The sequence below is a fragment of the Cornus florida genome, unplaced genomic scaffold (assembly GCF_030987335.1).
Source record: "Cornus florida cultivar Cherokee Brave unplaced genomic scaffold, ASM3098733v1 CherokeeBrave_3.0.0_Hap2_Chr04, whole genome shotgun sequence".
NCBI lineage: Eukaryota > Viridiplantae > Streptophyta > Magnoliopsida > Cornales > Cornaceae > Cornus > Cornus florida.
This window is the reverse complement of record NW_026775574.1, coordinates 56,388,676-56,404,084: the sequence shown is the minus strand read 5'-3', so window position 1 is coordinate 56,404,084 and position 15,409 is coordinate 56,388,676. Positions and strand designations below refer to the sequence as shown.

Below are 15,409 nucleotides of genomic sequence, written 5' to 3'. Positions count from 1 at the left end.
AATTTTTAATAAAAACATCAGAGTAATTTCCTCTGCACTCTATTTTATGATATATATATATATATATATATATATATATATAAGTATTATAGTTAAAAAGTGTATGTTGATGATGGTATAAAAATGTGCAAAAGAAGAGGACTAGAAGTCCAATAACACCATGGGTACCGCCTAATAGGCATGTACTGGTTGATCATATTGGAAGGTTCTAGAATGGCCTAAACACAGCTCAAATTGTGTTTTATTAAATGATAAATAGATGCTTATCAAAAAATCATGGAATTATCTAGAAGTAGGGTTAACTGGTTAAGTCACCACAATACAAATTGCACCATATGGTATGTTAGATGTGACCTGTCCTAAATTTTTCCCCAATAACACTGTTCAGTACAGTTCACTTTTTTCTCTTTGCATGCTAAAGGATTGTGTTGCTATCATATTCACAATCAAAACTAAATTATTACAGTCTCGAACTAATCACTCTCACAGTCTCACTACATTTTCATTTCGTAAACAAGGCAATTTTTTTTTTTTAAATGCTTCCAAACATTCCACGGAAATACTACAGCAAAATTACTCTATATTCTAATATTGTAAATTGGTTAATAAACTATTAATAATTTTCAATTTTATCAAACACCACCTAGTCAATAAACTATAAATAATTGTCCCTTGATTTTTAGTTCCTTTGAGCAAAGTTTGAGTCCTATTATTTTTTTTTTAATTTTTGGTGGGGTTGGTGTTAGGTAAATACTAATACACACCACAAATGCCCTATGGAACTCTCCCAAATCCAAACTTTTCAAGCCACAACTAAAGAAGACAAAATTGACCGGGAAGTTTGACTTGTATGATGCATACGAAAATACCAAAATTGTCCCAACTCCAAGGTACACTTCCAAAATATATCCAGATCTCCAAGAGAATTTGAGAAAAGAAAAAGAAAAAAAATACATTACAAAGAAAGAAATATACCTTTAAAAACTTCCAATGGTCAAATCATGGACAATGCAATGAACGCAAGTGCCTCAACGTATATCTTTGTAATTATACGCTAAAGATGGTATTCCCTCCTCCTCAAAGCCTCAGGCAGTGTAATTTCTCATATCTGCGCAGGACACTAGGAAACTCATACAAGGCCCTTTTCTTTGAAGACATTCAGCATTGCAGTTCCTATCTTTGCTGGAGATTCCACCACTGTCACCCCAGCTTCCCTGAGGGTCTTGATTTTGTCTTGCGCCGTACCCTTTCCTCCCGATACTATAGCTGCATACACGAAAAGGAATAACAGGCGTTAATAACAATTTAACTGAAAATAAGAACACGGTTTTGCTCAAGATCTTCATCAGTAGTATATACATGAAAATGTAGCAATGCTGGTCTTGCAGAAGCATCATAATAGTTTTCTAACAATTCATTCAGGTTTAGAAGCATCTGTCTGTTTCAAACTTTGAGGGTGCATAATACTAAACAAACAGGGAAAATTCAAAACGGGTAAATATCGCAAATACTATTAATAGTGACCTGTTTATTTTATGAAAATTTGCTTCTTCAGCATGAAATTGCACTTCGTAGAAAATTAGCGATATGCCTCACAATACGCAATTTGTTCTATAACATGAACAGGAGACTCAGCAACTAAAATGTACACGGTTAGAACTCGAAGCAAAGAGGCAGACACCGAAGTCCATTTGCCAACAAGCATATGCAGCATCAATTAGTGTGAATCATGCTCACACAGCATCATCATCATTATCATCATTGCCTTTATCCATCAACGGAATTGGCCACATGAATTTCATTTTTCCATTATGCTCTTCTCCTATTAGATTTAATTTTTTACAATTATTTCTTATTATTTCGTTCCATTTTAGTTTTTCTTGACCTCTTTGCCTCTTACCTCCTACTATAGAAACCAATCTTCCTTTTCTCACCAATTGCATCTACACCATTGAATATATTTATCCAACTAATAAGTCTACTTTCTTTTATTTCCTCATTAGTAGGCATCACTCCTAATTTCTCTCCTACTATTGATTATTAACCTTATCCATTCTAGTTACTCCTACCATCCATCTCATCATTTGCATTCCAGCTATATGAACACATTGTTTTTGTTTTCTTTTTTAACATCCAACACTCTACTCCGTATAAGATAGACAGTCTAATAACTGTCCTACATAGTATATACTTTTCCGTTAACTTATTTGATATCCGTTTATCGCACAAAACACTACGAGCCTGCCTCCATCTTGTCTAACAGATTCCAATTCTACTACTTATAACATCAATATCTTTGTCCTCCTGTATAACTGATCTTAAATGTCGAAAATTACTCTGAGTAATGCTTTGGTCCTGAATTATTATCGCTATATTACCATTTCCTGTAGCATTACTAAATTTTCAATTCATGTATTCTATTTATTTTGACTTATTTTTAAACCTATTGACACTAATGTTCTCTCTTCAACTTTCTAATTTTATTGCTAAGACTTTGAATTATCCAATAGCACAATGTCATCAGCAAATAACATGCACCATGAGATGTCACCTTGAAAATCATTCATTGTTTCATCCAAGACTCTTGTAAACTGAAGGTCTGTAGTTCAATCCTGAATGGGGGCATTTATGTTCTTTAATTTATTATTTTTTACTTATCAAAAAAAAAAATTTATTTCATCCAAAATTAACGTGAATAAATATAGACTTAGCAATGATTCTTGGTGAATTTCTACTTTTATAGGAATATCATTGATCTCTCCCACATATAGCACGAACTCTGGTTTTCTTATGGCCTCTTTGGCTTGGGAGTTGACCACTTAAGTCTAGAGTTCGAGGATTGGGAGAACAGAGAATATGTTTTCTTCCTAGAACCCACCAACTTATCTCTCTTGATACTCCATCATGTCTAGTTTAAGACTATAAAAAATAAGTGTGGGTATTTTTGTTTGCTTCTACAATCTTCAACTACTTGTCTTAATAAGTAAATGACCCCTACAGTGATCTCTCTGGCTTAAATCCAAATTGATTACACATTCTTTCTCTAATCCATTTCTCATAGTTCCATAGTATGACTCATTAATCCTCTATAGTTGGCATAGTTTTGTACATCTCTTTCATTTTTATATATTGGTACTAAAGTGTTTTTCCTTCATTTATTTGCCATCGTGCCTTCCTCTAATTTTATTAAACAGATTTATTAGCTATTAAACAGATTTATTAGCCATTAAACTAATTTTATTAGCCATGTTGGAAAATGTCTCAATGCGGAAGCTTTTCAAAATCGTTTCCCATTAGTTGTAGTAGATTCATGATCCTATAGAAGAAAAAGAATTCCATACCATTTTGGTAATTCGAAGACCCGCAACAACAAGAGTTCTTGAAAGAAATCTTTTTGCGCTTCGAACCAAAACCCCGAACAGGCACAACAACTTTAAACTGAAACTGGCAGCAACCTGCAGCTCCAAAAATTCTTATTTTTGGACACAACGTAGCCACGAAAGTCAGCTTTCCAATGCCTTTGACCTTGTGTCAATTCGACTTTGGAATTCAGATGAAAGAGATATGCCCGTTTTAGTGACTGTAGGTACTGCTGGAAAAACCTGCGGGAATCAACTTTGAAGCTTTCTTCAATGGTGATTGAGAGCACAAGAGACCACTAAACCTTAACCTAGTACAACTCTATGGTACTTTCACTAAATAAAAATAGTTGTGCTCCAAATTATAAATAAATTACAAAATTGTCACAACATGTTAAATTACTTAATTACCCCTTAAATTACTTAATTACTGCTCCAGGACAAATTAAAATATTGGACAAATGGTGTAGCCTATCCAATCACTAACTTAATCCTTTGTTATTGACTTCTTGATTAAAGCTATTTGATCACACAAGTTCCTTTGAGAAAATAACATTTAACAAATAAAATATAAAATATATATCCTTTTCATTAAAAATTACCAACCAATTTTTGTCATCAAAACAATCCAATAATAAAAAGTGATCAAGCAAAAATGTCTTCAGAATCCTTGTACAAACTTCCATGTATTAATTAATAATTACCCAAAGTAACCATGAGGTCCTCTGAATACATCAAAGTAATTATTAACTAATACATAAGTCCACTATTCTCTCAGACTTGAGAGTAATTATTTAAAACACCAATAAGGAGAAATTACAATGACGGCTATCATAATTCCTTCAACTTATTCTTAATCCATTTCAACGTGTCGTACACATCAACTTGTACAAGTCCTTCTATTTCTAATGTACAAGTCCTTCTATTTATAATGACTGAGATAAGTCAATCTATAAATAGGAACACATGCTACACTGTATCAAAATAGAGTGACCAACTCTATCAAGAATGCAAACCAACTTCTTTATGATAATATGATTACCAGAATCATATCTCCTATCATTTAGCTCAATCGTGGATGCACATAAATCATCTAACAATATCAAAGGTACCTAGACTCAACTCTAGAGTCAACCAAAACAAGTATTCACCATATATGTATCAAAGCACGTAAACTATAAAATCAGATCCTCATTGATAAAATATGTCGAATACAATCAGCTATTGGCTTGAAGGGCACATCTAATCCCAACACTCCATGCCTCTATAGGGATATTATACGGTCTTAACACTTTATTGTCTTCAATTTTTCACAATATGTCATCAATTTCTTTATTACATCTATCATTCCAAGATTAGGCTAATTATATTAAATGTCTTTTAACTCTTTGTTAAGAAATTCCTCATTCAAAAGTTGTTGAAAGTAACTTTGACACCAATCCAACATGTCATCATCCTCAAATAAGAAAAAAAAATTCTACGTCCTTAATACACCCAACTCAATCATTATCTCTAGTCAATTTATCCCCTACCTTTTGCCAATTTGTGAATAGCTTTTTCACCATCTCTTTTACCTAATTGTTCATATAGCTAAGGAAAAATAATAATAATTGTTCATACAAATCATTTAACGAGATTTATTTGGCTTTAGCTACCATCCTCTTAGCTTCATTTATAATTTATTGCATTTATCTAGTACCTCTTGGTTCTTACTTTTTTCCCATTCTTTAAACCTCATCCTCTTATCTTCCATTACTTTTGTATTTCTCTTCCGCCATATTCAACCATAAGTTATTTACATTACAATTCTAATACCATTTCTTGTAATGTTTTCTCTAAATGACATCTTCTTGTTATCTTTCAATTCTTTTCACTTTATGTATTGCTGTCCTTTTCCTGAGTTTTAATATTTAGAGCCTTTAATGGTCTAATATTAGCAATTGATGTAGGTTGGTAAGACACTCCCCTAAAATTACCTTATAGCCGTACATGATGTTAACTGTCTTCTTTTATATAGACGACAATCAATTTGTGTTTTATTCACACCACTCCTAAATGTAATCAATTTGTTATAGCGACATCATATACCACAACGAATTCTAGGGTGTTTCACCTGTCTCGTGACTCTCTCCAAAGCCATATTTTCCTTCTAGAATTTTTGTAGAAAAACTAGAACTCAATTATCTGATAAATGTGATTAAACAAAGAGAAAAAAAATATATATATATATAAATAAAAAAACTAGAAGAATCAATGAATGTCACAACTGTGGTAAGTCTTCCACAAGATTCTCTCCCAAAGGAGTCTTCAAACAATGGGGCAAAAATTCAACAGAGGGAGAGGTTAAAGAACTAACAGGCAACATTTTAGAGAAGGGAATGAAACACGAGCGTCAAAGAGTTTAGCATCAAAGAATTGTATTTAAAGAGAGCACAATTAGCAATGTTCACTTGGCAGCAAATAATAAAGTAAATGCAAGAATAATAACAATATGGATTAAATTGGCCCTGGTGCCTCGGGATCGAGTCTAAGGTTCAACTCCTCTTGTAACTTTCCATTGCTTGCTAGTTTGGGTGTTTGAGTGTCCTTTTCTAGGACTTTGTTTTGTTTTAAATGAGGGTATGCCCTCATTTGTCTCCATGTATTTTTTGTTTATATTCAATATACTCCTTTCATTTAGGGAAAAAAAAAAAAAAAAAAAAAAAAATCTAGGAAAAAAAAAACAATATGAATTTACAAAATTCATTGGCAGTGTTATACCTCCAGCATGACCCATGCGCCGGCCAGGTGGAGCAGTGAGCCCAGCAATAAATGCAACAATAGGCTTTTCAGTCCCACTTTCCTGTTTAATTTTACATACAATCACATGCCAAAAATAACAAATGAGAACCAAAGGGACCAGCCAAGAAAAATATAAATAAAGGCTCAAGGATAACTTTGTATTGTATAATGTTGAAGCAATTTCCAAGTAGACGAAAGTACAATCAATTCTACTTTTTTCTTTTTTTTTAAAATAATAATAATAGTGCTACGAGTTTCGCTTGCATGTGTAAAATTAATACAATAACAATAGTTGAGTAAACTGATTCTCTATTTAATAAATGCTCAAACCCACTAGCCCTATTATTCTTGTATTAGGCCAAAAGTTCAACACACTAACTAGCACATTTAACAACTATATAACATCACTCAAATGTTTTATAGGTGCCTATTTTGTCAAATAATACAGGGAAAGCAACAAAAATTAAGGATATAAAATATGGAGGGAAGACAGTGGTCTGAGATTAATGTTTTACAAGCCCAGACCATAACTGAAAATGACGCATTTGAAGCCTTTGACAACTCAACCAAGTTACTGCAAGCACAAATAAGTCTGCCATGACTAAACCGACGGGCCAATAAGCTAGTAGAAACATTAAAAAGCGAGAATTGGTATGCCAAACACTTGCATATATTTTTGAATGCACTGTTCTAAGTTAACATATCAACCTAGCACCACAAAAACTCTAACTAGATAAGTACGACAATTGATGCATATAATGCATAACTTCATCTCTGGTATTTGTGATGCTGGCAATGAATATTATTATCATTGTCCTAGTAATGTCACCCTCTACAAGACTACAAGACTTGATCATGTTCTCTTGAGAGTTTTTCTAGGACTCATATATATATATATATATATATATATATATATATATTGAATATTAAACTTGCAATAAGAAGTCATCAGAACATACTTGATATTAATATTGAACAGTGCAATTCTCATTTCACTTGATCATTGTGCGGTCTTAATCATTAGGGGCTGTTCAAGGTTTGGGAGGGAGAGAGTTGAGAAGCTGTTTCGGTAAATTATATAGGAACAGCACTTTGGGGGAGGGGATTATGAGGCAAAGTGAGAAGCACAGAAGGGTGCGTGCTATGGTGCTAGATGAAGACCATATTTCCTCCCTTCCATGGAGAGGCATTTGGGGTTCGAAAGCACTTTCCAGATAGGTTTTCTGCTAAAATGATGGTTTCTGGTGTTGTACATATGCTCATTAGGCAGTGATAAAAAAGGAAATCAGAGAGGGTGACTGAATTTATTCCAAAAAAAGTTATTGTCCTTATTTATTACTTTCCTGATTTTGTAATTGCAGAATATTTGTGCATTTGTGATTGCAGACTATTTGTGCATTTATGATTGGACCACATCAGCGGTGAGTAGGGATGACCTACTCACAGTCAACTGGTGTTGTATGTGTAAGAATGATGGAGAGTCTGTGGATCACCTTCTCTTACATTGTCTTATGGCTTATGATTGTTGGAGTCTTATTTTTGGTCTTTTTGGCATCCATTGGGTTATGCCTCGGTCTTCAAGGGAATTGATTGACATTTGGAGGGGCCAAAGGGTGGGGGCCCATGCTCGTGTCTATTGGAGGGTAACCCCCCTTTGTGTTTGGTGGAGCATCTGGAAAGAGCGAAACAGAAGATCTGTTGATGGGGAGGAAACCTCCATTGGGACACTGAAATTTGCTATTATTAGTTCTCTTTTTAGTTGGGGTGATGGGGAGAAATTGTTTATCTTTAGATGAGATTGTGGACTTTTGGGGTTCTTTGGGTCCAAAGGGCTTTTGTTTGGTTTCTTGTATATTGCTTGGGATGCATTCTCCTTTTGAACGCTTTCTAATACATTTTATTTATCAAAAACGAAAAAAAAAAAAAAAAAAAGACCAAGCAAGTCTTGTCCTTCTTTAGTGGCTCAAGAGGGGTGGGAGTTTCTCTTTGCAGTATTTGGCATCAGTTGGGTCATTTCGTCTTCCGCAAGAAACATGCATGAAGCTTGGAAGGGTTGTTGGAGAGTGGCACCCTATTTGTTTGTAGTGGGGCCTTTGGCGGGAGAGAAATAGAAGATCTTTTGATGGAGAAGAGATTCCTATTTGGGCTTTAAAATTCTTTATACTAAGCTCTTTATTTTTGGGGGTTCATGATAGACAATGTAAATCTGTGGAGGAGATTATTGATTTTGTTGATTCATTACCATAGTTGTCAAAGGCGTTTTGGGTGCGCGCCTTGGGCGCGGGGCGCATCAAGGTGCAGCTTTGGCGCCTTACATGCACCCAGGCGAGGCTCTTTGCATAGGCGCACGCCTATTTGCTAAAGGCGATAGGCCCAAGGCGCATGTGGGGCACTCCTGTTTGAAGAGCTTTGTTTTTATGTTATTTAAAGAGTTGTGACTTTCATTGTTGGTTTGACTTTTCATATAATTGGTATGTGAATGTTAAGTGGTGGACCCTACCACTTATTATAAGTTATATAAAGCAACAAAAGGGGCTCTGTTGCTGCTTCTTTATTCTTCTTCTTTGCTGCATATGTTAAGTGGTGGACCCTATCACTTATTATAAGTTATATAAAGACAAAAGAATATGGCTCAAACATGCTGCTGCTTCTGTTCTCTTCCTGCTGCATATGTTAAGTGGTGGACCCAACCACTTTTTTTCTTCTACTTCGGCTTCTTTTCTCTTCTCTCTCCATCTCTTTTTCTTCTGTCTTTTTCCTCCTCCTGTTCTCACTTCTCTCTCTCTCTGTCTTGCTTCTTATTCTTTATTATTTTTTTTCCCTACTTTGTGCTCTACTGCTTTCTGCTTTAATAATTATTCCATATTAATTAGTACAATACATGTTATTTTTTCTCTTCTTTTTTTTTTTTTTTTTAACTATGAAAAATTAATATGCCTGCTAAACTATTAAAATGCTAGTTATTTTTTCTTGGGCCAATTTTTTATTTTTTTCTCAACTTGCGCCTCACTTCAGTCGGGCGCACCCCTCACTTCAGTCGGGCGCGCCCCTCGCCTTGCACCTCACGCTCCAGGAGGCCTTAGCGCCTTAGTACGCCTTGAGGCTTTTTTTTTTTTTTTTTTTTTGATAAGTAAAATGTATTAAAAGGTGTTCGAAAGGGGAACGCGTCCCAAGCTATACAAAAATAGAACCTATGATCTCAAGGAAGTCCACAAGATCCTCAATAGAGGAAAAATCTCTCCCCCATCCCCAACAAAAAAGAGTACAAATAATAGAAAATTTCAACACCCCAATGAAGGATTCCTTCCCATCGAAAGATCTTCTATTCCGCTCTTTCCAAATGCTCCACCAAACACAAAAAGGGGTTACCCTCCAAAAAACTCTCGCCTGAGCCCCCACCCATTGGCCCCTCCAGGTATTCAGCAAGCCCCGAGATGTCCGAGGCATGACCTAATGAATACCAAACAGATCAAAAATGAGACTCCAACAATCATGAGCCACAAGACAATGCAGCAGAAGATGATCCACTGACTCCCCATTCAATTTACAAAGACAACATCGATTAACAATAATATGTCTTCACTTCCTCAAGTTATCCAAAGTCAAAATCTTACTCCAAGCTGCAGTCCACACAAAAAAAGCCACCCTAAGAGGCGCCTTGGACAATCACACCGTCTTCCACCGGGAGAAAACGCCATGAAAACCAGAGAGGCACACAAAAAAAGACCGGACCTGGAACATCCCCTGAGAGGAAGGCACCCAAATCAGGGAGTCAACAGCAGTACCCTCCACCTCCTGTCTGTACAAGAGAGCCAACAAGCCAGTGACATCATCCAACTTCCAATCCTGAAAAGATCGACGGAATCGCACATCCCAAGATAACCTCCCGCTATCAAAACGATAGCAATTGGCAACCATAGCATGTTTGTCAACAGCAATCCTGTACAGCCTTGGAAACAGAAGAGCTAGAGGCCTACCCTCGCACCAAGGATCCTCCCAAAACCGGACAAATCTTCCATCCCGAACTCTAAATCTAACATGTTTGGAAAACTCGTCCCATCCTTTTCCAATGGCCCTCCACACCCCTACTCCGCTAGCATACCTAACTGGTCTAGCTGACCACCCCCCTCTCTCCTCCCCAAAGCGACAAGAAATAACCCTTCTCCATAATCTATGTCTTTCACTGCCGAATCTCCAAAGCCACTTACCAAGGATAGCACTGTTAAACGGAGCCAATCTCATAATCCCAAGCCTGCCCAACTGAAATGGCCTGCAGACCTGCTCCCATCTGACAAGATGATACTTAGACTCTTCTCCATGGCCCCCCTAAAGGAAATTACATTGAAGCATCTCAAAACGTCCAACAACCGAGGCTAGAGCCCGAAAGAGCGAAAGAAAATACGTTGGGATGCTTGACAATATACTTTTCACTAACGTAACTTTACCACCCTTGGAGAGATATTGCTTTTTCCACCCAGCTAATCTTCTCTCAACCCTCTCAATCACCGGGTCCCAAATTCCCACCCTCCGAGCCTAGTCCCCCAGCGGCAAACCCAAATATGAGATAGGGAAGCATTGCGTCCCACATCCTAAAACAGCAGCCAGAGTGTCCACCTCCTGAACCTCCCCCACAGGGACAAGCACACTCTTGCCCACGTTGACTTTCAAACCAGAGACAGCCTGAAAGCAAACCAAGACACATCTCAGATACCTCAACTGGGACACCTCTGCCTCGCAAAAGACAATAGTGTCATCCGCAAAGAGCAAGTGAGATATCTCCATCTGTTGAACGAAGTCGGGGCCGATCTTAAAACCCAAGTCTACCGCCCTTTTCATCAACCTACTGAGAGCCTTCATAACAATAATAAAAAGGAATGGGGAGAGAGGGTCCCCCTGTCTCAGACCGCGAGAACTGCTGAAAAACCCCGCAGGAGACCCATTCACCAACACCGAAAAGCTGACAGTGGAAACACATGAAGCAATCCATTTCCTCCATTTCCAACAGACATGATCATAAGCTTTCTCGATATCCAGCTTACAAATAATACCAGGAGACACCACTACTCAATCTAGAATCCACACATTCACTGGCAATAAGAGCGGAATCCAGGATCTATCTACCCCCAATGAAAGCATTCTGAGACTCAGAGATAACTCCATCCAAGACCTCCCTCAAACGAAACGCAAGAACTTTTGCAATGAGCTTATAAATGCACCCAATCAGACTGATTGGTCGAAAGTCCTTTGTATCGGAAGCACCACCCTTCTTAGGAATTAGGGCAATAAAAGATGCGTTCAGTGATTTCTCAAACCTCCCCGTGGAATGAAACTCATGAAAAGTGCCCATAACCTCGTACCGGACCACCTCCCAGCTCTCCAGCAGAAATCTCATAGTAAATCCATCCGAGCCTGGAGCCTTGTCGCCATTATAGCTCTTAAGAGTCTTCAGCACCTCTTCCTCTGAAAAAGGATTTTCCAACCCATCTCTTTCCACGACAGAGATAGAATCAAAGTGAAGATCATCAAGACGTGGCCTCCATCGAAAAGGCTCAGAATAAAGCTTTTGGTAGAAAGAGACAATACCGCTACACACCTCCTCCTCCGTAGCCAAAATCGCACCATCCACACGCATCCGCCCAATGTAATTATTCCTCCTATGAGCATTAGCGGTTCTATGGAAAAACTTGGTATTCCGGTCTCCCTCTTTGAGCCATAAGGCCCGAGATTTCCGTCGCCACGAAATTTCCTCCAAAACTGCAATCTCCACACATTCTGCCTGACAAGCTACTCTCCTACTGCGTTGAGATTCAGAAAGAACACCCTCCCCTTCAAGTCAATCAATCTCGGCAATATCAGCCAAAGCCCTATTCTTTCTCCACTCCAACCTCCCAAAAACCTCCTTATTCCACCTTTTGAGATTATCTTTTAGAATACGAAGCTTTCCTGCAAGGATGAAACTCGATGGACCCACCACCAGGTTCTCCTCCCACCAAGCATGCACAAGTCCCTAGAAGTTATCCGCACGAAGCCACATATTCTCAAATCTGAAAGGAGTGCTACGAGATCTCAACCCTCCACAGTCTAAAACCAAAGGAATGTGATCCGAAGTCACCCTAGCCAACACAGCCTGAACAACATCTGGGAACTTCTCTTCCCAGTCACCGGAAATCAAAAATCTATCAAGACGAGAGAGAGTTGGTGTTTCCCTTCCACTGGACCAAGTGAAAGAAGCTCCCTCAAGAGGAAGATCAATAAGCTGATGACCATCAATAAAATCAGAAAAGTGCATCATAGCCTGAGTCCACGAACCTCCTGTAGATCTCTCCGCCGGGGACCTAACCACATTAAAATCACCTGCCACGTACCAAGGAAGAGACCACCTCCCCTTCACCCCACTCAACTCCTCCCACAAACCATCCCTCACACCATCATCAGCTAGCCCATACACCCCAGAAAAGCCCCAAGTGAAACCATCCTCCTCCATCACAAAGGCACAAGACAGAGAAAAAATCCCCTTAAAGACATCCACCTTAGCCATTAGCCATCCATCTTTTATCCCACATAATAAGGACACCACCTGAAGTCCCAACAGAATCCAGCGCCTCCCACTCAACAAACCGGTTACCCCACAAACTCTTCACCACCCGATCAGTCATAGAATCAATCTTTGTTTCTTAAAGACACACCAAATGCACCCCCCATTTCCTCACCGCCATCTTCACCACCTTCCGCTTGCCCGGACCATTTAGGCCACGGACATTCCAAGATAATAATCGTAGCTTCATAAGGAAACACTCACCCCCATCACCCCCTTACCCCTCCCTCCTCCCTTCACACTCCCCCCTCCTTCGCCCCCTCAGTCACCCTATCATAATTCACATTAGAACACAGATTCCTAAGCTCCCTTTCCCCTTTCCACGGAGATAGGATCTTCTTCTTCCAGCTTCTCCTTCTGGAGAATTGAATCATCTCCCCCTCTCCCCTCTGCCGTGGCCTGAAGGATTGCTAAGGTCTGATCCAGATTGCCCTTGCTAGAGACACCCAGAAGTTCGCTAGTGGTCCCAATATTAGCCTTGACCCATTCCTTTCCAGTATCCTCAGCAACCTGCCTACACTCCTTATTGCCCAAGTAAATTGTTTGTTTTTTTGATAAGTCAAGAGATTACCACATCTTACCATAACTTCTGCTTTGTTTGTTTAGAAGCAACAATAAATCTCACCATTACTCACCTTTATCAGGGCAGCTGCATCCTCTTCTGCTGTACCACCGATCTCACCAATAAGAACAACACCTGTAATGCAGCAAAAACACATAGTTAGATCGAGAACATCTCAACTTCCTTCTCTAAATGTATATACATTATTTATCTTATCGGTAAAATTTCAATCAGATAATCGAGTAGCTAAGATAGAAAACATGAAAAATAAAAGAGAAGGGACAACGTTAGAGAACATTTACAAAATAAATAGGAAAAAAGTGAAAGGATTACACTAGACACTAGTGGGAAATACAAAAGAGAGCAAGGCTAACAATTTTTACAAAAGGGTAAAATGCAAAAAGTGCAATTTTAGACAAATTAGAACAAGACAACTTTGCATGACAAAGGAAGCTGTCTTGAATTCATTAAATGGAATTTTGTTCCCACAGACACCAAAATGCCTCGAGTCCAAGTTTGCAATTTTGGCACTTCACAACACAAATCACCTTCCCCACTAAGCACCCAAAAACCAACAACAGAAACGTAATGGACAATTAAAATTTATACCTAACGAGGTCTATTTCCGGCACCAAAACTGTCCAGCTACTTTTACTTATACAATGCAATCTAGCGCCAATATTTAGACCCAAGATTTCTTACCAGTCGCAACCAATGGCATCAATGTGCAGCATCAACAGATCTACACAGACCACCATTCACTGCTATTGTTATAGCCAGGCCATAATCTTCATCAAGTTTGCTAAGCAATTATCGCCACCAGTGACTAGGTCACATGACATCCTCGTAATCACATGACATCCTCGTAATTCTCTCTCACCGCTGACAGCTCTATAAATGCGAGTCCAATCACACCCAAACATGAGCCAAGCATGAAAATCCCTCTTAAGTTTTAGGAGCCGAGAGCTATATTCATTTTGTACCCCTAGATCTTGTATTGTACAATGATTTTATATAGTTTTTTAAGGTTAATTCAGCAAAAATATCTACAAACAAAATAACCAAAAGGGTGCATTGCAATGCAAAATAAATTTGTTGTAAAAAAAAAAAAAAAAAAAAAACACGAAAGAAAAACCCAAAGCCAAAATTTACAGTAGGGAAATTAGTCCCTCTTTGTATGGAGAGAACATGGAGCAAACTATATCATGATAAGCCTTTAAGAACCTATTGAGATATCAAACATCTAAAGAACAATAATTTATCTCTAGCAATCTTTCTACTAAAATTGCAGAAGAATATTGACATGACTTAGTCATATCTCGTGCAATATGACCTGCATCACAACAACTTCAACAGGCAGTATTCCCAGCCAGTAAAACTTGCCAAACCAACTATGCCCTTAAACATAACATTTGACCTTTAAAGAAGGGAAAAAAAACTAGAAATAATGCAACAAGAGATGGAAATTGTTTGAACACCTATTGGCATTAAACTCATTTTCCTATATGGCACACAAATTATCCTGGAAAGTATCTAAAATAGTATACATACTGACACTAAATTCACTTTGGTGTTGAGTTTACCTTCCGTCTGAGGATCAGCAAGAAATTTCTTCATGCAATCAACAAAATTTGTACCATTGAAAGGGTCCCCACCAATACCTACACAGGTTGATTGCCCTAGCCCAACAGCAGTTGTTTGGAAGACCTACCATATACATAACAAACAAAGTAATCCACAGGTTTTCAGAAAATGTTACAAACAGTCCGACTAACCACAGCACTGAGTTACTAAAAGAACCTAGATAACATCTGAAGCAACACTTTGCCTCATCAAACCCCCTAGCACAATGTCAAGGACTTCATTGGTTACAGTATTACTAAATTGCATAAGATGTAATTAATACTCAAATTAAGTATATCAGGCTATCAATATCAGAGTGTTTAGAAAAATTACGATGGTATCTAAACAAAAACAATGCCACACCAAGGTGTTGTTTGGTAACTCAATTCAACACTTAATTCTAATAAACTAAATGCTTGCTCAATCCAATGTGTTTGATAACGCAATTTAAGTGCCGCTTAAAAGAATAAATCTCACTTAAATTTTTAA

General features: G+C 37.9%; 1 protein-coding gene across 1 annotated transcript in view; it reads right to left on the bottom strand.

Moving 5' to 3' along the window:
• Positions 1-828: 828 nt before the first annotated feature.
• LOC132303288 (succinate--CoA ligase [ADP-forming] subunit alpha-1, mitochondrial-like) overlaps positions 829-15,409 on the bottom strand; it is a 44,630-nt gene continuing 30,049 nt past the window's right edge. Inside the window, exons 4-7 of the mRNA XM_059800497.1 lie at positions 14,881-15,004; positions 13,371-13,432; positions 6,120-6,201; positions 829-1,266 (exon numbers count right to left, since the gene is read on the bottom strand). Of these exons, the coding sequence (XP_059656480.1) occupies positions 1,130-1,266; positions 6,120-6,201; positions 13,371-13,432; positions 14,881-15,004 (405 nt within the window). The 3' untranslated portion in view covers positions 829-1,129. The remainder of the gene's footprint in view (positions 1,267-6,119; positions 6,202-13,370; positions 13,433-14,880; positions 15,005-15,409) is intronic.